We start from the raw sequence: 22,911 nt of genomic DNA on the forward strand, positions 1-22,911 counted from the left end.
GCTTGACATTGCAGTGATATTAACACCAAATAACGTGAATAAAATTACTTCCACTATGCTGGAATGTACCTTCTTATTATCTTAAGTTAAACATGAGAGAAGGAAGGTGCCAATTTGATAATACACCCAGATAGTACACATTCATGATGCTCCCATCAGGTTAGGTCTCTTTAAGTAGAAATCTGAAGAAAATCAGCAGATTTAAGTCAGAAAAAATAAATGTAGCCGAAATATGTTTTTCTCTTTCCATATCCCAGTGGTCACCTTGTGACCCTCTTGAAGGGTCCTAACACCCATGTGGGAACTGCATAGACAGAATATATTTTTGACACATTATGTAAAGCACTCCAAACTGCTTTTGTACATGAAATGAGTTACATATAAAAACCTTGCCTTGCTTTTTAAAATCTTAAGTGAATTCATGGGTGCTCATCCTTGATTTTGACCTTCACATGTAGCTGAATCACCCTCATGAGAATTCTGAAGAGTACTACAGTTGACTACTAGAGATGTTTCTGATTGATGACATATCAGTGGGTATGCAAGCTCACAGATTCATGTCTTTTGAACAAATGCACCCACACAGAAATTCTTCATTTGTCATTTATTTATTTGTTTTATCCTTTTTGTCTGTACTAGATTATTGCAATCTGGTTATTTCACGTTTAAAAAGTCACTGACCAGATGCATTGAAATTGATGATATTCATTTTTACAATAACCATTGTAGAGGGCCTGTAATGGTCAAAGACTGGAAAACCCAATCCAAAAACAAACATCTGTATGGTTTTCTGCGCTTTATTTGTTTGATGTCTTTTTTCATAGTAATTACAAAAAGGAAAAAATATATAACAATAATCATAAAAAGGAGAGTGGGGGGGGGGGATCAGGAATATTACAACTGGCAAACAATCACAACACAGCACAAGTACCTACTTATGGCAAGAAAGGAAAAGTATAAAAATGAAACCAAGAAAATAAGCACACATGGCAAAAAGAAAATCAAATAAGTCGGCACCTATGAAGTTAAATACAATAAGCAAATGAGGGGACAAGAAAGTGAAGCTTTACCTACTATCTATTAAAAAATCCAAAAACAATGGGTGGCTTTCTTGCTTTTTTTTTTCTTTTCTATTTGTTAAAAAAAATAAAATGCCTGACCTGGTGAGCAATGGGTGGGAGGAGAAAGGAGGAGGGGAGGGGGAAGAAGCTGGTTGTGGGGTTGGCATGGACAATAAAAAATACTGCACGTACAATACCTTTTTGCACTCCTCTCTTTCCTTCATCTAGCTCTTACCGTTTCTCTCACCCACTTTTCCTTTCTTTATTTAATAGCATATCCCATTAATATTCCTTTCCCCCGCTGCTCCTAATAGCCGTGCCCAGTGGCGCGATCGTTAGACTTTTACATGTGAGTAGCAAATGACACTTTGATTGGCTGTGATGTGGAGATGGGAGTCCCCTGCCGTTTGCGGGTCGGGGGCCCCGGCTGAGCCGAGAGATCCTGCCAGGCCTCCGTCTCACTGCGCGTGCTGACTCAGTGTGTGGTTCTGGAGGGAGAGAGGGAGAGGGAGAGATAGAGAGAAAAAGTGAGAACACATGATGAGAGAAATAATGGGCTACGTGAGCATAGTGCTTTCCACTTGCACCTCCACCCAATAAAAGAACAGAAGAGAACAGAGACACAACTGCCTCCCACAGTACAGACAGCAAAGCCTCCTCACTTTATACATAGTCTGATGAAAGAAGAGAAAGAACAAGAGAACAGGAAGGAAAAATGGAAGAGAATACAAAACAAAAGGAGCAGAAAAGACAAGATAAACTAGTAGTTACAGTACTGTGGTGTTGTTGCTCACACAAAGACTTTTGAAAGATAGGAAGGAAACATTTCCAATTTTGTGCAATGGTATATATATATATATATATATATATACACACACACACACACACACACACACACACACACACGTATATCTATGCATATATATATATATATATATATATAGCTTGGATCTTGGATTTGAACTTTTGAAAATTTACCATGCATTTTAGCACACAGATGAATTGCTTATGTTCGACATACAGCACAACAATGGGAGACACATACTTCAATGTTTGCTCATTTTGGCACACCCAAAAATATACCTAGTCATCCAATAAAAGCAGAACCAAATTTTGGTCACAGATCATATAGTATTTGTTCTGTTTTTGTTTTATTTCTTATCTTTGGGAATCCCGTGCCTCATTTTGTTTATTCAGATCTGTGAAACCCTCGTGTCTTTTGATGTTGTGATTAATATTTTACACAGACCATCTCCATACCTCGGAGACGCCCACACTCACATCTCTCCAAAGGCATCAGTGCACTGCACATCAATATACCATCACAAGACAAAAAAAAAACACCTTTTTTCCCAAATTAAAATTCACAGCAGCAGTGACAGCACGAAGGGAGACCAATGCAGCGATCTCTAGGTAAAAACTGGAGAGGAAGAATGGAGATTCAGAGACAGATTTGCATACATAAATGGCAGAGGTAGGCAAACGTGAGTATGGACACATATACTGCACACACACATGCAGCTAATAGTACGTTCAACTTTTTTACTGAGAAATATATATATTACACAGACATAAATAAACATTAACAGACTTCTAAAGGTGTCTCCTTGTGGAGACTTTGGAATGTTACACACACAAAAAAAGCATGTACATGTTTGCTTCACCATGATCACATACACACACACAGGAAAATGAGGACTGGTCAAAATGTCTTCACTTTCCAAAAATATCCTCACTCTGTTGGTTTAAAACTTGTTCCGCACACACGCACACACATGCGCACGCACGCACACACACACACACACACACACACACACACACACACACACACACACACACACACACAATCAGTCCTCTGTGGCTGTTCCATATCAGCTACAATGGCGAAATGAACTCATGATAATCTGGACTTGCTGGTTTGGAACTGAGTAAGCACCACATCTAAAACTGGGAGATACCGTGAGTGAGTGAGTGTGTGTGTGTGTGTGTGTGCGTGCGTGTGTGTGTGTGTGTGTGTGAGATGGGAAAATGATTGGAAAGATTTCTCTGGGAATTTGTGTGTGTGTGTATAAGAGAAATTTCCACAACATTGTTTTCCTCCTCTCTTCTCATTTTCCCCAGACTGTACAGCTTTCTCCTTGTGAAATGTTCCTCCACTCTCTCTCTCTCTCTCTCTCTCTCACACACACACACACACACACACACACAATTCCTCCGCAATCTTTCCTATCATTTGTGCTTCTTCACAGACACAAACTCTCACAGACACATACAACACACACACAATTCCCAGTGAGATGTTCCCAATCAATGCCCACCACCCCACCCTTCACCACCACAAAAAGCAGCTTTCTCAGATTAATCGCTCTCTCACACAGATAGGCCCCACTATGACAAGAAGAAAAAAAAGGACAGAAAAGAGTGGATGGGAGAGTGAAAAAAAGGAGGGATGAAAAGAACAGAGAGGCATTGGGGGGGTGGATGGGGACAGAAATGTGAGGGATTATATGTGGTTCGGGGTTGATAAATACTTATTTGTCATTCTATGGCTCTTATCTTGCTGTGCATGTTTCATTGAGCCCTTTAGTGTGTAAGTGTGTGTGTGTGTGTGTGTGTGTGTGTGTGTGTGTGTGTGTGTGTGTGTGTGTGTGTGGAGGCCTCTGTAGTGTGTGTAGGAATTAATACCCTTGGCTTTCCTATGGACAGGTTAGCTTGACCTCTCAAGCCAAGACAGACAATCTCATACACAGTCATACAGCATATATTCTCTCTCCCTATCTCGCACTCTCACACACACAGACAGACACACACACATACACACGCACACACACGCATACATGCATGCATGCACGCGCACACACACACACACACACACACACACACACACACACACACACACAGAAATAACGAACGAGACAGTGCAAAGTAAGTATCTGTTTCTATATATTTGTGTATTTGTGTGGAGGCCTCTCTAGTGAGGAGGCAGATCTCACTGGGAGCCACTGACCCCATTATGATAGAAATCCCTCCTCTCTTTCTTTCTTTCTATCTACTGCCTCTCACTTCATTGCTGGGTCTGATCCTCTCTGCTCTATCAGCAAGCTAATTGGATGCATTTCCTCTCACCACCAGAAGAGGTCAGGCTCATCCCTCTTTATGTGACCAAGTTAAACACATAAGGAGAGGAGACAGTAGGCAGGAGACGAGAAGACATGGGGGGGGGGTTAGGGTTAGACAGGAGACAGAGGTAAAGGAAAGGAAGGAGGACAGGTGAGGAGATGAGACAGGAGAGCAGGAGACAAGAGGAGGTGTTCTAGAAGAGTACAGCCATGTCTGGCCTTGGTGATTAAGCACTTGCCTCCTATAAGACCTCTAACATTGAGGTCAGAGGCATTAGAAATGTGAATGGAGAGGGAAAAGTAAAAATGAGCCAGTAGTAGAAGGACGGCAAGAAGGAAAACGAGCTAGAGAGGAGAGGGAGAGAGTTTGTGTGTGTGTGTGTTTGTGAGTATTGTCCCTCAGGTTCTTTGGGTCCTGCTGCTGCCATATTGATTTGTAGATGGAGCAAGGGATGGAAAGGAAGGACAGAGGAGGAGAGGGAGGCATAGAGGGAGGGAGGCTGTGATCACTCCCTGGAGGAGCTCGCAGCATTCCTGCAGTGAACTGCTGGATATAGCCCAGAGGGAGAGAGAGAGAGAGAGAGAGAGAGAGAGAGAGAGAGAGAGAGAGAGAGAGAGAGAGGGAGAGAGAGAGAGAGAGGGAGAGAGAGAGAGAGAGAAGAGAGGGAGGGGTGAGAGAGAGAGATGAGATGAGAGAGAAAGACAAAGAGAGAGGGATGAGAGAGAGGGATGAGAGAGGGATACAATGGACAGATGAATGTGTGTGTGTGTGTGTGTGTGTGTGTGTGTGTGTGTGTGTGTGTGTGTTACAGTGTGACATCTGCTCTACAGCTGAGTAAATGATATATTTTACAGAAACAATGGATCATATAAGGAGGAAACAGGTTCATATTAACTGTGGTACCCAGTGGTGTAGTGCAGGGTATACACAGGTATATAGTGTATACCCACTTCAGTCTGCATTGCATATACCCAGTTGCGAATCTCCACTGATGCACCATTTGGCAGTGTGCTAAATTATTTTTTCCTAGGATGGCAAAGGCATGACCCACCTTACTCTGCCTCTGATTCGCTACTACTCATTGTTGCCTTTGTTGGTTGGTTGGGTAAAAATATCAGTTTAAACCAATCAGAGGCAGAGTAGGGTGGGTCATACCTTGGCAATGCCATCCTTGGAAAATATATGTCGCCTGTTGGGCAAGTCAATAAAAGTCAAAGTCAATAATTAAATTAATGACAGAAAGAAGGAAATGAAGGAAATATGAAGCGAAAAACTTGAACAACAATCTGCTTTCAGAAAAAATGACTTTGCGATGTTACATCGGCACAATTAGCCAGCAGCTCAGCTAACGATGGTGATGCTAACATTACATTGGTGCTAGCCGGCAGCTCATAATAGCTCAGTTCCCGCCCCCGCTCATGGATCTGTTGCTGCTGCTCCGTCCTTCTATGGCTAATGTTAATTTTCATAATGATTGTTACTCCCTGAAGTCAAGCAGCAGAAGTGACAATGTGCAAATACTACTGGCACATTTTTGGATGAACAAAATATAAAAGTAATTGTACATGTCAGTGTTAATAACACAGGGCTTCTATCCTTTGCTGGATAGGTCACTTAAAAAAAAAAAAATGGGGGGGGGCCTTATGAAATTAAAAGTATACCCACTTCTTCAGGCACCACTATAGATGAGTGCAGCCATTTCTGAAGGGATGAAGTGAGGGGATTATGTCTCTCAAATTTCTGGAAATGTTTAAATGTGAAACATATGAGTGAAATGTGCAAGAATTTAGAGAAAGAGTAAATAAAAAGAGGAAGGCTTCTTACTAAAATATGATTGAACTACATACTGTACGTGTACAACAGAGGACAGAGGAAATAAAGACATTTCACATAAAGGCCAGGCTCTCTCTTCTGCTGAAACAAGAACGGCTTCAACCACCAAGCGATTAACTGTGTGTATTTACTTGGAAATGAAAACAGGAAATGATTTTTTTCTATATTCTGTATTTTTCAGCATCTTCCAGCTCAAGGCAGTCAATATGGATTGTGCTGTCTTGAAAAACTTCCTGAATGACAAATATATATGAACATGAACCCTGGTTTGGACTTCATTTCACCATGTTTCTACTGTTCTTTTCTTGGCAGACAGTGTGTGCTGTAGTGAGAACAACCCGTCTTCCAGGCCAGGCCAGGCCAGACTAGACCAGTCAATACAGAGGCCTGTCATTGATTTTCCTAAACTGCTTAGAGAGAGTGAGGCTAAAGCCTGCAGAGCCCTGCGCCCAGGGGAAATACGGCCCTGTCGCATTACCCACGCACAAAACTGCCAGACACACACACACACACTGTCTCATGGGCAAAGGGAGAAGGGTATGAGGAAACTGAGAGATAGAGATAAGAGAAAATCTAATCTCCCTTGTCCTGCTCCATTCTGCTATCGACTGCATTATACACAAACTGTGTGCGTGTGCATTCATGTTGTGGTGATGATGCTGAGGCTTGTGTTTTAGGGGGTGGATGAGCACCATTGTCACCTTTAATATGCATGTGTGCATATGGGCAACCACATGATCACTGTTATGCCTGGTCAGCTTCATCTGTATAGCAGAAACATGTAGGTGTGTGTTTGCATGCACCATCTGGCCAAACCTGAGGTAGAAAAACAAAACTCATCAGAGTAAAATAGAATGAAAACAATCAGACCTTGCCTCTGCCACATGGCGATGACCTTGTCCTTGGGTCAGTAGGATGGCAAAATAACTTTCTCTCAGTTATTTGAACACACCAACACACACACAAACTCTGCAATTATCTGTAATGATAACAGCTACTTCTTGAAAAGTAGGTGCCAAGTTTCTAATAGACACAGGAAGAGGAAGCACTGCTGTTGGAACAATGCCTTGTGTGTGTGTGTGTGTGTGTGTGTGTGTGTGTGTGTGTGTGTGTGCGCGCCCGCACGCACAGTCGTGTGTATGTGTGTGTGTGTGTGTGTGTGTGTGTGTGTGTGTGTGTGTGTGTGTATGTAAGCGTACGTGTGCCCCATCTCCACTGCTGTTTTTAACACCAAATGAAAAATCACCTTAGTCGCCTTGTGGTCTTCTTTGGTTTCAGTGTATTTATAGCTCAGAGTTGAGACTCTTCCAACAGAGTGAGCGTGTCTATGCCTGTGTGTGCATGTGTGCGTGTGCGTGTGTGTGTCTGGGACTAGCAGATGGGCTGTTTTAGCCCTCCTCCTCTGCTCCGTGGCTTGTCTTTCGCCCCACCCATCCAGGACAGGATACTGCCTCGGGAGCAGATCGAAAATAAATGCACCCCCTGCCCTTAACATCCCGCCGACACGTATTCTCTGTGCCCCTCCCACTCCTCCATTTTCCTCTTTCTGTCTTTGTACTCATCTCTTCCCATCATCCCTCTGTCTTGCTTCCTCCTTTTGAAAATAAAACTATACATCACTTTCAGATTATCTATCCAAAACTTGATTTAGCGCGTTCTCTTTCCAGTCATGATGACCTCCCATTTTTCTCATTTGCCTGCCCACCCAGGGTGACCCGTTTGACCATGTCCTGTTTGGAGCACTCCCTCCCTTTCTTTCTCCTCGGGGACTTCCTCTTGCCTGTTGCTGCTGGCCCAAACAGCCAGGTTTGGACCAGTAAACACAACCCAAAATACACTCACAGCATGAAGGGTGCGCGCGCACACACACACACACACACACACACACACACACACACAATGTCAAAGGCAAACACACACGGATCTTCACCAGATTCACAGCAAAGATCAGGGCTCCCTGCTGAAAGTTGTTACACAAATTAGGATGTGACCTCACCTCCAGCACAAATAACCAATCATTCCTGAGCACCACAAGACACATTTAAGACACACACACACACACACACACACACACACACACACACACTCACGCAAGTAACATAAGTAAGGCTGACACAATTAGTCAACTAATCAATTAGTTGTTAGAAAATTATTCTGCAACCATTTGTTTACTATCAAATAATTGTTCATATCATTTTGCAAAAATGGCCAAAATTCTCTGGTTCTAAATTGACTGTGAATTTTTGCAGGTGTTCTTTGTCTTACATGAAAGTAAACTGAATACCTTTGAGTTTGTGTACACTTGGGCTCTGGAAAATTGTGCTGGACATTTTTCACTACATTCTAACAATTTCTAAAACAAAAGATGAATCAATTAATTGAGAAAATGTTGAGCAAATTCTTCTATGAAAAAATATATGCACCCTTTCATGATGGGTTCCATGTAGACATTACTTCATTTTTAAGGGTCACAAGCCCAAAAGGTTGGAATCACTGAGTTATTAGGTATAATGCAGCAAATAATATCTATTGTGTACTGCTGAAAAATGTCACTTAGAATGTATGAAAACCTCTTTTAAATAGCCCCAAAACAGAGGAAAATATTTGCTCTGTTTCTCATAACATGCTTCAAATGAAAGGCAGAGTCATAATGAAACAGTGCCCAGAGCAAGAATGAATTTTACCCATCACAGATGTGCAAGATGAGTGTCAGACACTGACTCGACTGAAAAAGTGAAAGGAAAACTTGACACAAATAGGCCAACAGATACTCTGTTTTAGAATTATTATACAGAGCCAAATAAATGGTTTTTCAGCTGTTGATGACATCAGAGGTAGTCTGTTTGTGTGCTGTGCTCATATCTGTATGAGTGTATTTTGGCAGGGCTGAAAGAGCACTACGCCATGCAGAGTCATCCTGTTCATATCACTTCTGTTCACCTGTCATGTATGCACACACACACACACACACACACACACACACACACACACACACACACACACACACACACAATAACAGGAACATGGTCCAAGCTGTTTGAGACGCTCCAGGTGCTGACTCCATTGTATTATTCTTTTGTATCTGTCCCTAATTCTGTTTATCTCTGACTCTCTCTTGGAGTTATGTTCCTCAACGCATCCTTGAGCTTCCTCATGCATATAAATATAATGTAATAATAACTAATAATAACTATGTGACTTCACCCATCTGTTTTGCTTAGACAAAATAATACAAAAAGCAAGTTCTTTCAAATATAACAAACTAATTTAAACATATGTACCTGCTCAGAGCTTTGGTAATTCAAATAAACAACCAAAAAGAAAATAAATTGTCCACACGATTTCTGTACCCAGGTAATTAAATTCCCAATTCCAAAATATTTGTAGTGCATATTTGAAGTCTTCTTCAGCTGTAGGGTTGAATCAATGTGATCATTAGTTTAGATTAGATATTAGATCACTGTTTCCCAACCACTGTGCCACGGCACATAAGTGTGCCGTGAGAAATCATCAGGTGTGCCATGGAAGATTATCCAATTTCACCTGATTGGTGCTCCAAGGCTTACAGCACCAATCAGGTAAAATCTTCCTATATGCAAAGCTCTCAAGTCTCACCCATTAGGCGTGAGACACATGCATTTGAACCCGTTCACATGCTCACATGCCATATCTTGTATTTCTCATGAAGAGAAACTACCAGGATAACGCCTACTAAGTTGCGCTGCTATTTTTTCTAACAGTGGAACAGGTAGAGGAATTAGTGATGTGTCTGTCGTGAACGAAACTCTTTGAAGTGAACGATCGGAGCTGGCTCCTGCCTGGGAGCCGGAGCGGGAGCTGCTTTGTTTTTTGTGTTTTTTTCTCTCAACTTTTTTTCTATTCAAGCCACACGTGATTGGTCAACTACATGATGTGTGGTGGCTTCTGTGTCTATGCACTGAGCAGGAGGGGGAGGGGTGGGCGTTACAGACAGTGCACACATGCGCATGCACACACACACACCTGCACTAAGAAATGCTGAATTGAATAAACATTTTTATCTGTACGAATTTATGTCATTCATCAGATCAGACCCCCGTCTCCACCCCAACCCTCACCGCCACCACCAAAATCTCACTCAGCTTAGTTCAAAACTTGAGAGCCCTGTGTGTGTCTCTCTTCAATTCCTGCAAGAATATCAGCTTTGTGTTTAACTAAACAGGCCCAGGTTTTCCACTGAGTAAGTAAATTGAGACTAGATTTTCATCATATTTCAATAAATACACTATTTGTGACATTTTTGTTTGGTAGTGTGCCTTGTGATTTTTCTAATGTAAAATATGTGCCGTGGCTCAAAAAAGACTGAGACTTAGATTTAGACGGTTTCTTTATTGATCCCAATTTGGGAAATTATTTTACCTTTATAACCTTTATGAGGTTGTTGAACACTGCATTTGATATTGCGTTCACAACAATCGGATGGATGTGAGGTCATAGGGACCTATATCTGTCAATATTTGGATTTGAAATAAAAAAATTTGAATTTGAAAATTTTCTGGCACCCTGCCCGTAGATGCAATCACAGCATTACTGTTTGCGTGGTTTTAAACACAGTGTTGTTGATTTGTTTGTTTTGCTTGCCTCCTTTTTTTTACTCTGTAAATTATGGGGTACTTTTGGTAATACTAGAAACAGCAGTTACTGTGGTAGTTGCAATATCAGGAAAGGCTGGCTGGCTTGAAACCTCCGTCTGTCTCACTATCTTCTTTCTCTCTCTCGTTCTTTAAAATCTTTTTTGTTTCCATCTTTCTTTCCCCTGCTGCAAATACCTTTCAGTCCGGGGATTTGGGGAGGCAAGTGTATGTATGTGTGCGTGTGTCCCAGGCCCCCATTCTAATAACAGAGAGTCTCCCAGTGAGTGGTGGGGCAGCTGAGTGTGTTCCACAGGGATCTACGGATCAAATTCATACACACACACATACACGCACACACACACAGAGCCATGGGATACATGGACAAGAGAGTACACACTATGACTTGATACAACACTTATAACTGACTGCTACAGACAGACAATGGCAAACACACACACACACAAATAAATCCTATTTCCAGTTCAGCCACATCCACACCTTTCCATAATTCAGTTAGAGGGAGACAGTGAGGCTCTTAGATTCAGACAAAGACAAAGAGACAACATTATTCTCACACACACACACACACAGACACACACACACACACAGACACACACACACACACACACACACACACACACACACCCTGCCCTGATCACAGCCATAGGCACTGAATAGTCTGCCAAGCTATTCTCTGCTCTGAATTAACTGCCAAAACAAAGATTTAACTCATTACTTTAGCTCTGGGGGAAACACTTTAAATGTTTCTTTCAGTTTCAAGGTATGGACAACATGCTAAAGAGGTGGTCCATACTGACCGCATACAAATTAATAACATGCTATTGACAGAGCAGCTCTGATGTTGGGGAGTGGTCCAACTGTGGATGTCAAATGAAATAGTTCTTAGTTAAACTTTGTACATTATACTGTATGTTTCTGCCTTTCTGTCTGACTGTTTCTCCATTCCTCTCTTTGTGTTTGTTTGTTTATTTCCCAGTTTTCCATCTCTCAGTCTATCCCTTCACCCATCCATCCATCCATCCATAGTGTATGTAAACTACATGTTCTTTTGATTGTGTCTATGAGGAAACAGATCCCTGCTCATCTCTGTGGCTGTGTGTGTGCAGAACTCTCAAATATTCAACACTGCTGGGAGACCGGGAAAGGAGGAAGATTGGGTGAAGGGAATCAATGCACAAACAAATGAAAGCAAGCCCCACATCCATCCATTTATTCATCTGACCAGCAAACCACTTATCTAGTGCCGTTTAAATATTTACTAGTGCTAAAGGAAATCGTGTAGCACAACAGACACAAAGACAGAAAAAAATTGGGCGAGTGGGGAGGAGTACAAGAGTGATAGATGCAGCGAGGGACAGGAGGAAGTACTGCATGCAGAAGCTGCAGTATAGCACCCCCTGGAGGCTTAAAAATAATGTAAGTCTGTCAGGGAATGTAATGTGGAAGAGACAGAGCTTATATACTGTAGAGATAGATGACTATTTCAAACTAGGTATACTTCTACAAGATGGAAAAATCATCTTCAAAGACCACAAAACTGCACATCCTGAAATATTGTATGAATGTAAATGTTGGGAAAAAGCATTAATGAAAAAAATATATAAAAATATATATTCTACTGTCATACTAATTGCTAGAGAAAGAATGACAGAAATTAAAACAGAGAATGAGAAAAGTCAGAAGTAAAGGCAGAGAGAGATCCAGAAGGAGCTCACTGATCAAGGCCACAGCATTTCTTATTTACACACACAAGCGTGCGCACACACACACACACACACACACACACACACACACACACACACACACACACACACACACACACACAGTGTCGTGTTTCCATCATTTAAGGGGACATTACACAAACTTACATTCGTTTCCTGGAGACTTACCCTAACCCTAACCTTAACCCCAGTCTTCACTTTAAAATGTTATGATTTATATTATGGAGACCTGCATTTAACCCACAATGTTACTGTGTAAACAGATCTATGTCCCCACAACGCTAGTAATACAACGCCGCACACACATGCACACATGCAGACACACACTAAAACATCTCTTATTTACCAGCTTACATCTGCACTATTTATGTGGCACTTGGGAGAGGCACAGAAGAGAGGGAGAGAGGAGAGGGGCTAAAATATGCATAGGGGCTGGTTCTTCTGGGACAGACGGGGGAGTCAGGGAGAGGGAAACAGACAGACGGAGGGGAGTAAGATAGAAAGTGAAAAATGTGGTATCTATGTGTAAAAGATGGCAAGAGAGGTGAAAGCAAGTGATTAAGAGGGTGGTAAAGAGAAAGTGAGGGGCTTGGTATGCAGAGGGAGAGACGGAGATGGAAAGAGGGACTGAAAGAGTGCAATCAGGATTGAGAGCAGATGATCCAGTGATGTGTCCATGCAGCAGTGACCCTTGGGTGTGTGTTTGAGCGAGAGAGAGAGGAGACAAAGAGAGTGAGCTGGACATCATATGGCCCTCTGAGGGGCTGAAAGAGGCCAAGGCCATTTCTAACTGGCCAACCAGCCTTCTTCATCCATCCACACCTCATGAGAACACACAAATCTTACCCCATTCCACTATCTCCAGCAGATTCACGCACACACAGAACCATACACAAGCACACACACGCAGCTTGCAGTGGCATTAAGCTCCATGGTTGTGGCTCTCCATCTCCCCCACTTAGCCTTTCTGTCTAGCCCACTTAGAAAGCCCTCCCATGGGGCAATGGAGCTGTCGCAGGTCAGGCTTGGGCTGCAGGTTTTCACACACACACACACACACACACACACACACTTGGGCCTTGACCAAAGAGTGAATAAAATGGATAGAGCCACAGTGTAGCAGTCAAAGAGGAAGAAGTGCAAGGGAGGGAAAAAAGTTACTATGCTCAATTTAGCTGGAATGAAAACAATAGACTTAATCTGATCTGATCTGATCTGATGGCAGCCTGAGACACAGCCAACAGTATTAAGAAAATAAAATGTATTTGTACTAACAGCAGAAGAATCCTTTTTTTTTTTCTTTTTTAAGTTTGATTAAATTAGCATTATTGCATTTATGACGATGGCATTTACTGTATACACTGTGTAGCTGATCACTGATCAGCAGTTCGTCAGTCTATAAAGATGTTGTGACCTGGTCAGACAACAGGAGAGTTGTTATCTGAGACGGAGTAGGATGCGGAGGAGGAATGGGGGCGTTTTTGTGTTGCATACACTGCGTGTATATGATGAGATGTGTGTCACTTTGAGTGTGTGTGTGGTTCAGGCCTTTGTAATTTAAATAATCCCTGTAGGATTTAAACTTAAAGGTCCAGTGTGGTGGATTTAGTGGCATCTAGCAGTGAGGTTGCAGATTGCAACCAACTTAACATCCCTCATCTCACGCTCCCTTATGGTGGCCACAGAAAACGTGAAAGGCCCTATTTCAGCCAGTGTTTGGTTTGTTCTTTCTGGGCTACTGTAGGAACATTTTTGTGCAATATGGTGAACTGAATGGAAGAGGATTTCATTTTAAGGTAATGACATTGCAAGTATTGTTATTTTTAGGTGAGTCTGTGAGAAAACCAATGAAAACATAACTGTACTAGTATTTTATCACATTTCTGCCATTAGATCCCCCTTAATCCTCCACACATTACCTTCAAATAGGATTTCGGTCTTTTACTGACTTTCTTTGTCTAAATCTCTGTTAATAACAGTCTACACACCACCCACTCTCTTATGTGCCAGTCAAATAGAGCAATCATCATGGAGACATAATAATCTACTAGACAAACAGAGATGTAAGCCAGAAATTGACAGTCAAAGAGCAAAAAAGTATGAAATGAATGATTAGGAAGAGAGCTTACAATAGCTCAACTTCAAGCCAACAATAGTTCAACTTCTAGCCAAAAAGCCACTTTTCACCTTTATGAAACACAACTCATGAACATGCCAGCATGCTAACCTGGGTCAGTGACAGAAATGCCAGAACACCAAGCAAGGGCTATCCTATGAGCAAGATGAGGGCTATGGTGCTTTTACAAACTCTTAAACAGATCATTTTAAGATAGACTGCAGTTTGTTTTCTTTGTTAGTAACGAATTATTTATATTGTCATCCATGTAGTGTAGTAGTTAGTTAGAGTAGAGAGTTATTCTCTGAATACTCTGCAAATGAGATATGTTGATCAGCTTGTCATCTATCTATGGTCTGTTGGGTTGCACCTGTTATGGTTGACAGTGTCAATATATTCTCTTCAAAACTGAGCCGAAAACTGGAAGCAATTCATTCCATACACATTTGTATTTCTAAGAACCAACATTAATCATAAACCCAGAAGTATCGATCCTCAGTAGCCACTGAATTTTCCTTTGAGGTTTTGTAGTGAATTTAAATAAACTGCAGGCTTTCACACAATCCTCCACTACAACTATGCCATCTTTAACATCACCTCGGGTCAATGCAGCCGACAACAGCATGAGCAAAGTTACAGTAGATTTCACATTTAACTGGGCTGTTCCTTGACCTTCAGATTTTGCAGGTCACTAGCCTGGTGCCAAACAGCTACACAAGATGAGGAAGAGAAGCAGTGCAATGGGACAGGAAGGTTTACATCATCACAGACCTGGCCACAGCTGGCCTTGGACCTACTCTTGGGTGACTTATATCCTCTCTTCTCTATCATACACACGCATGCATACAGACACACAAATGTGTCTGGACCCTAATGACATGAAGCTTGCCAGAACCCTGCTCAGACCTCATGTGGAGAGATGGAAAGAGAGGGACAGAGGAATGGAAAGATGGTGGAGGGGGAAATATAGAGATGAACAGCAAATAGAGGGATTCTGTAAAATGATGTACAGTAGCTCGGAGGGATGGTACTGAGGAAGGTTACTGTATATTGATGGATGCATGGAAACCTAGAGAGCTGGGAGGGAGGGTGTAAAAGAAATGAGGTCTACTCAGGTGGGTACCAGGAAACTGTCTACCGTGTGTGGGGTTAATTACACTTTCTCAGATACAGTGAGTCACCTCAGGCACACAATCCACTTACTGCAGTGTGAAGTAGCAGGTCAGAGCCTGCAAACAATAATTTCCTAATTAATGCCTGACAAAAACTGTACATAGACAGACACTTCAACTTCAACACAGAGACAGAATTAAGGAGAGCTACCTGTAGTTCTGTCTGAAAGAAGAACTTCTGTGGACACTGGGAACAGTCGTAGATCTTGTCTTCCTGGCCATGGACAGCAAAAATGTGCTGCTGGAGCTTGTTGGCCTGCACAAACACTGGGAAAGACACAAATACAGCACAGGTTACACAGTGTTTATTTCGGGAAGTCAATCAGCCATTTCTTACGACAATGGAAGGCTTTTAAGATAATTCCAAACTCAAGGAAAGAAGCTCAAGTTCATTAGGCAAAACAACAGATGAATCGAAATAGTTGTGGACATTTCTGTTGCTGGGGCCAGTAATATGGTGCCAAATTCAAGGCAACATAATTTTCAGCAGTGTTTGGTATGCTTCGGCAGATGAAATGTTACAGTGCATGCCGCATGGCTGCACAGTTGCAACCATTGCTAGTTTGATTCCAGCCAGTGACCTTTATTGCATGTTATATCCCCCCCTCTCTCCCCATTTCCTGTCTGCCTCTTCACTGTCCCTATCCAATTAAGACAACAATGCCACCAAAAAACAAACAAACAAACAAACAAAAACTGTTTCAGATTGGATTTGCTTTAATGTTTGCCAGATGACTTGCAATGCTGTTTTTTTGAATGGTTAAGTCCAAGCTTTGGAGAGACTGATCCTGTGTCTGTCAGTGGAAGATAACTGGAGGTTTTTGGAAAGGACTACAGTACATGTAGCTTTAAGTTTTCAGAATAACTAACCCAACAAACAAACAAATAAAGACACACACACCCACAAAGCAAATTAAGGGCTGACTTTAAAAGAGGTGTATGGGATAGAAAGAAAAGACAGAAGGTAGCAGGAAGTAATGAGAGAAAATACAAAGCACTATGCTCAGCAGACCTTGTGATATTTATCAATAAATTATTGCTTCTTTTTTTAACTGCCATTGCAGTGTTGTCTTATACACCTTTTCTCTTTCTTTTGCTCCCCTTTGTTTCAGGAAACTTTTGGTTTTTATTGTAAGTGTGTATGTGTTGAATTATTAACCCTCCCCATAGGAGTGGTGCCCATCTTACTAATTCATGTGCCACCAAGGAATAGAGTGAAAGTCTAAACCCTTACACAACAACTGAGGAAATGGTACAGAGATGTAGAGAGAGATAGAGAGAGAGAGAGAGAGAGAGAGAGAGAGAGAGAGAGAGAGAGAGAGAGAGAGAGAGAGAGAGAGAGCAAGAGAGAGCGAAGGGGGCCACATTTCTGGTAAAATACTGAAGGTGTTGAATGAAATGAAGTTTTGTCAGTACTTCTTTAGCAGCGGCACCCTGCTGTAATATTACTCCCACAATTTGAAATGTTAAAACAATTAATATTCCTCATGTGGTCTTTCTGTTTACCAGAAACCAAAAAATTCACAGGCATTACAGCACATTTACTGATGCCAGTAACCCATAGAGAGCCATTTCTGAGCCATAACATGTACTGGACCTGATGCCAGGGAAGACTTAAGTGCAAACCTGCTTCTGGCTACAATATTAACCTCATCTTGCATGTTTACCGAAATATGTGATATCATGTAACCAGCTTGCTGCTTAGACAATGTCTGGTAGACACATCTGTTTTTTTTTCCCTTTGTTTGTTTCATTTTGCTGCTTTAATACTGATCATACAATCCTGGCTGGCAGGGTAAAAACCTTTATGGCTTCAAATTAATCTATAAACAAAACAAATAATAGACTACAGAACAATTAAAACATAATGCAAAATATCTCTACAATATTGATTTATATTCAGTGTGAGCCTGTCTATAGTAGTATTTGATTGATGATATACAATGCTGTAAAATATTTCTACACAAAAGAACAGAATGGCAAAAAATGCTGAATAACATATATCCCTTATTTGCTTATTGTTACTGGTTTCTTATGGTGTACTACAGTGTGTGTATGTGATTATTCATTATTCTGTAGTTTGTGCCTGTTTTTATGCTTTTGTGTACAATATGTATCTTCATGTTTCTGAGTCCATTTTTTGTAAGGCAGATAGGACATAAGTGAGTAGGAGTTATCTGTGCTACTGTCCTTGAAGGTGAATGTGTCTTTGTGTATATGTGTGTGTCTCCATCTCTCACCTGTGAAGCAGACGGGACACTTGAAGGTACCTCCCATGCCTTCAAAGCTGTGCTCTATCAGGTGGCAAAGCAGCTTGGCAGGTGAATCAAACATCTGGTTACACAGCTTGCACTCATGATTGATGCCCTCCTCTGCAAATAGGAGATAGACATGCATATGTAGGCTGGATTAACCAACACGAAAACAGGAACATACAACATCATTTTAGAACATTAATACAACACTCATGACAGATGTCTTGTGCACATATAGAAACTGCCAGACAGTCAGACACTAGCATATAATGTACTGATGTGTCAGAAAAACTAAAACAGAAAAATGGTAACCACAGATAGAAATGCACTTATAAACCATATAGCATGCAGGCATGACATGTACATAATTGTAGTATCCACTCTGTCACCATAGAGCCTAGACCCCCCCCCCCCCCCCCCACACACACACACACCACATTGAAAACAATTTCATTTCATCATTTAACCAAACTGTATTGCCAAATGAATAAAGTAAGCAATGCCACTTGTTTTAGAAATTATATGACAGAATAGTGTTCAAAAAAAGTTTTAGAAAAGGTACAAACACATGAACTCATGTCACTCCACTGGAAAATATTTTGTTTTAATTTGAAAAACTAGGATTTTAAGGTTCAGCTAACTTAGGTTGTTAACACAGATGTTATGATGTAGGCTGTATCATATACTCTCTTCCTCTCCCCCGCTGCATGTTCTCCTTTCATTTTTTCCTTTTCCCTTGTACACTCCCCCAACACACTCACACACACAAATCGCAGTGCCGTGTCTGTCCCAACTGGTAATTGCCTGTCCTTCCCACAGGGGCTGTGGATGATCTGCCCTTCCAATAGCCATCCTTCCTTCTCTCCCTCTGTCCTCTGCCCTCCCCCGCTACAGCCACTCATCCATCCCTCACATTGGCCATTTCTCCCTCAATGTCCCCGTATTGTCCCTTTTGGGTTATCACTCACTGATTAATTTGTGTGGGCTCCAATTCAAGCCTCTCACCCCTTGTTACCGCTCCTCACATATAGCACACTATACCTATCCCCTTTTTTCAGTCTGTGAATGTCTCTTAACTACCAGGATTTTGTGTATACCAATGCTCTATCAGACTTTGTCATATTTGATGGAAAACCTTTTGTGAATGTTTGATGTGAATACAACTACAATCAATTTCTCATATTCAGATGGCATTGACATGACATCATAGTAATGGAGATGTTTTTACAGGGCCTGTCAGGGCTTTGTCATTGCATCAGAAGTTACACTATTGTACAAACATTGCTTCACTCTAAGTCCACAATAAGCACCTCTCCATGAAAGATATGAAGGAAACTAAACAATGACAGACTAAGAGAGCTGACATTGAAATACGATCAGGTCTATCTATCTCAACCACACAAGAGAAGAAACTGTTAACAGCACAGCCTCTATCCTTCCTCCTTATTTTTACTTGGGATTATTACCAGTATTTATATGTGTTTTTCATTGTATCTGTTAAGAAGGCATGAGTGACATCACAGCACCCATGGTGAAAGGCCAGACAAAAGTCATAAATACACACACAAACATACACGCACCCCTTGACAATCAGCTCTTCCGCTTGTTGTCCTTATCACCATTGTCCCATACAGGACCAATGCCTCTCTCCGATGCGCGCGCGCACGTACACACACATACACATACATACACACACACACACACACACACACACACACACACACAGAAACACAATGTGGGGCCAAACACACGCATGCACACCGTGGGAGTGTACAGCCCTGAGAGATCAGATGGTGTCTTCTGTGGGCTAATCTGTAACCCCTTGTGGAGTTGCACACACACACACACACACACACACACATAAAAACATACATAGACATACTAACTCAGAGATACAGTCTATGTCTTTTCTGTTTCTTGTAAGTGTGTACATGTATACACACATGCACACATGTACACACTCTACCATGCACGCACACACACATTCAAAAGTCTGTTAAACTTTAGCAGCAGAGCTGTAGGGGGTCATGGGGGTAATAATGTCTTCAATCATACATCCATGACACCCATACTGACTAATATGCGCGCACACACACACACACACACACACACACACACACACACACACACACACACACACACAAAGATTCCTATCTCTCTTTGCCTCAAAGGCCGACACAAGGGTGCCCTAATCCCATCTCAATAGCTGTGGGGGAGTGTGTGCATGCGTGTGTGTTTGTGTGTGTGTACGTGTGTTTGAGTGTGGTGGGTGCCACATACGCTTATATGGATGAGATGGTATGCTCCATGGTCCTGGTCCCCAAATATCCCCCCTGTTCACATACACAGGCACACACACAAACCTCAAAGGCTGCTAGGTTGTGTGGGGCGCCAGTGTGTCCGAGACATACTGAGATAGATAGAGGTTCATTATCATTTGCTAGGAGATTGAAACAGCAGGAGAGTGTCACATGGAGCGAGACACACAGAGAGAAAAAGGGAGAGAGAGAGACAGAGGAGTGTACAGCACTACTAGTTAAATCAATTGTCACATTTTATATTTAAATGATCATGTAAGTATTCATTGTCCTTGTAAAAGTATACTTTTATTAAACAATGGATTTCTTCAAAAGAGAAAATTGTTGTTTCAACCGAACTGAAGCAAAAGACAGACTCAAGAGAAAGAGATACAACAATACAAAAGGCACAGATCGAAAGAATAAGTAGTGTCTATGCTTTGGCAGTCTCAGTGTGTATATGTCTGTGTAAGGTGTCTCTGCAGAAGGCACCTTAAAAGCTCTTGCCACAAGTATCAGAGAAAGTGGCTAAACTTCAGCTATGTACACAGTGATGTGCCCATTACTCATAGTCCATTATCTTAGGCATCCTCACATACATACTGTATGTGACAAGTTACAGCAGGTTTTCACATTGCAATTCCAAAAACAAAAATCACAAGGTGCACACATACCAGTTAACTGCAAGTTCAGAAATGTGGTTTGACTGGCTGCTATTAAAGGGAATTAAACTTAAGGTTGTGGATTTAAGACTGTTTCTTTGATTAACACAAGAGAGTGTCTAACTATGGGGAAGGGCTCTTGCATGAGCTCATCAGAAGCTCAAATAACATTAAACCAGCCCTGGTTGGCTGGCACTGGCGATGCTCATGTCAGGAGGGGATGGGGCCCTCCTGTATATTGGGGTGACACAGTGTCAGTTATCTTTCAAAACAAATTCACCACACCCTTGCTTCCATAGCAAGGAGGGTGGTTTGGTGAGGCACTGACTCTTGCTAATCAGAGGACCAGGGTTATATCAATAACCTCAACCACAAGGAAGGAGCCCTGTTCTGAGAAGAGCCCCCACTAAGGATCTAATGTGCCAGAATTGGTACCATGACATCAAACTTATAAAATCTAGCAAACATGTGGGGTGAGGCCCAGCATATCACCGCACACACCATCTGAATAGAAACTCCCATAAAGAGTGCACATGAGGCTGGAGGCTGGAGACCCTTGCTAGTATAACCAATGGCAATAGCCCTAGAATTCAGTGAGAGAGACACTGTTCAGACGCTTTCCTGTTTGTGTTTTTGCCCCAGACACAAACAGCTGTCACCCTGTCTAAACCACCTTGGTCCTTTCTGAATAGATCTGCAATGCATGAACTGGACTCAGAGTATGCAGACACCAGTGCTACACAGAGAAGACAGACAGGGGATAGAAAACGACTAGTTCTACAGGGGAACATGAGCCTCTAAGTTTTAGGATAAAGGCTGAGTGAGGCTGCATACTAACCTTAGTGTTCGCCTGCGAAAACTGCATACATTCCTGAAGTGCATGGATCTCACCCACATGCTTAGCTGGGGCCGAACCAAGCACTACGGCCGTCTTCAAAGACAACATTTTCAATTCTACTTGTTGCAAAGGTTCAAATGGGAGACCACAGAGAGCACTTACATGGGAAGATCCCATGATGGAGCCTGAGGCTTACATGTAAGCAACCTACCATGTGCACTCTACATGAATTACAATTACAATTAGTCATTTGACAGACAGTTTTATCTGAAGCGACGTACATATGAATTCACCGATGGCACAGCATCAGGGCCAGTTTTGGGGTTCAGTATCTTTCCCAAGGATACTTCGCCATGTGGGCTGCCAAGACCAGGGATAGAACGACCGACCTGATAGGTAGACGACCGTTCTACCTCCTGAGCCACAGCCACCCCAGCCAAATTGACACACCAAAGGGTGTTGACCCACTTGAGAAAGCCTTACCTTTATCAATAAGGTCCTGTAAAAATGGCAAAATCGCTGCCACAGAACACTGAAAATGAATAGCCAAGTGACCCTGAACACCAGCTCTCAACAACATGCCACAACAACATGGTTATACAACGTCCTAGTTGATGAGGCTCTGGCATCATGAATAGTGTCTATAAAACCACGAGGGAGTCACACTGTATTCAGGTTGAATCACTCATGAGCCAAGCCCATAGAACCAGACTCTCTTGGTCCTGCCTGAGATAGCAGTTCCTTGGGAAGTGGCGTGGCCAAGGAAAGCCAGACAGAAGTTGAAAAGTCTTAGGCACCCAGCTCCCCTAGCCAAAAAGGTGCAACCAGTATCACAGACAGACCTCCTTCCCTCACTCGAGCCAGAGTTGAAGGAATGAGAACTACCAGAGGAAGCTCATAAAGGAAGGTCTTTGGCAACTCATGCACAGGGGGACCTCAGCTCTCCTTGCCTGTTGATGTAAGCCACAACATTGGAGGAAATTGAAGGAAGGAAAAAGAGCGAAGTGAACAGCTAACAGTTGCAGACAATTTATGTGGGTAGAAGGCATGCGAGCGTCTCATTTCCCATTCACCATTCTTCCCTCATGAGTGGCACTCCAGCCCACCAGAGAAGCAAATGTGGCGATCACTTTCCTGGCGAGGACAGTTCCCACAGAAACACTCTGAGTCAGGAGACCGAATGGAAGAACTACATATTCATT

The 22,911-nt window shown here is 42.2% G+C and overlaps 1 protein-coding gene across 4 annotated transcripts in view; it reads right to left on the reverse strand.

The window, feature by feature from the left end:
* Positions 1-589: 589 nt before the first annotated feature.
* znf423 (zinc finger protein 423) overlaps positions 590-22,911 on the reverse strand; it is a 206,765-nt gene continuing 184,443 nt past the window's right edge. For all 4 annotated transcript variants that reach the window (XM_076732310.1, XM_076732308.1, XM_076732309.1 and 1 more), the window contains 3 exons: positions 17,898-18,029; positions 15,809-15,924; positions 590-1,549 (listed from right to left, as the gene is read on the reverse strand). In XM_076732310.1, the coding sequence (XP_076588425.1) occupies positions 1,520-1,549; positions 15,809-15,924; positions 17,898-18,029 (278 nt within the window). In that variant the 3' untranslated portion in view covers positions 590-1,519. The remainder of the gene's footprint in view (positions 1,550-15,808; positions 15,925-17,897; positions 18,030-22,911) is intronic.

Source organism: Chaetodon auriga, chromosome 6, assembly GCF_051107435.1.
Source record: "Chaetodon auriga isolate fChaAug3 chromosome 6, fChaAug3.hap1, whole genome shotgun sequence".
NCBI lineage: Eukaryota > Metazoa > Chordata > Actinopteri > Chaetodontiformes > Chaetodontidae > Chaetodon > Chaetodon auriga.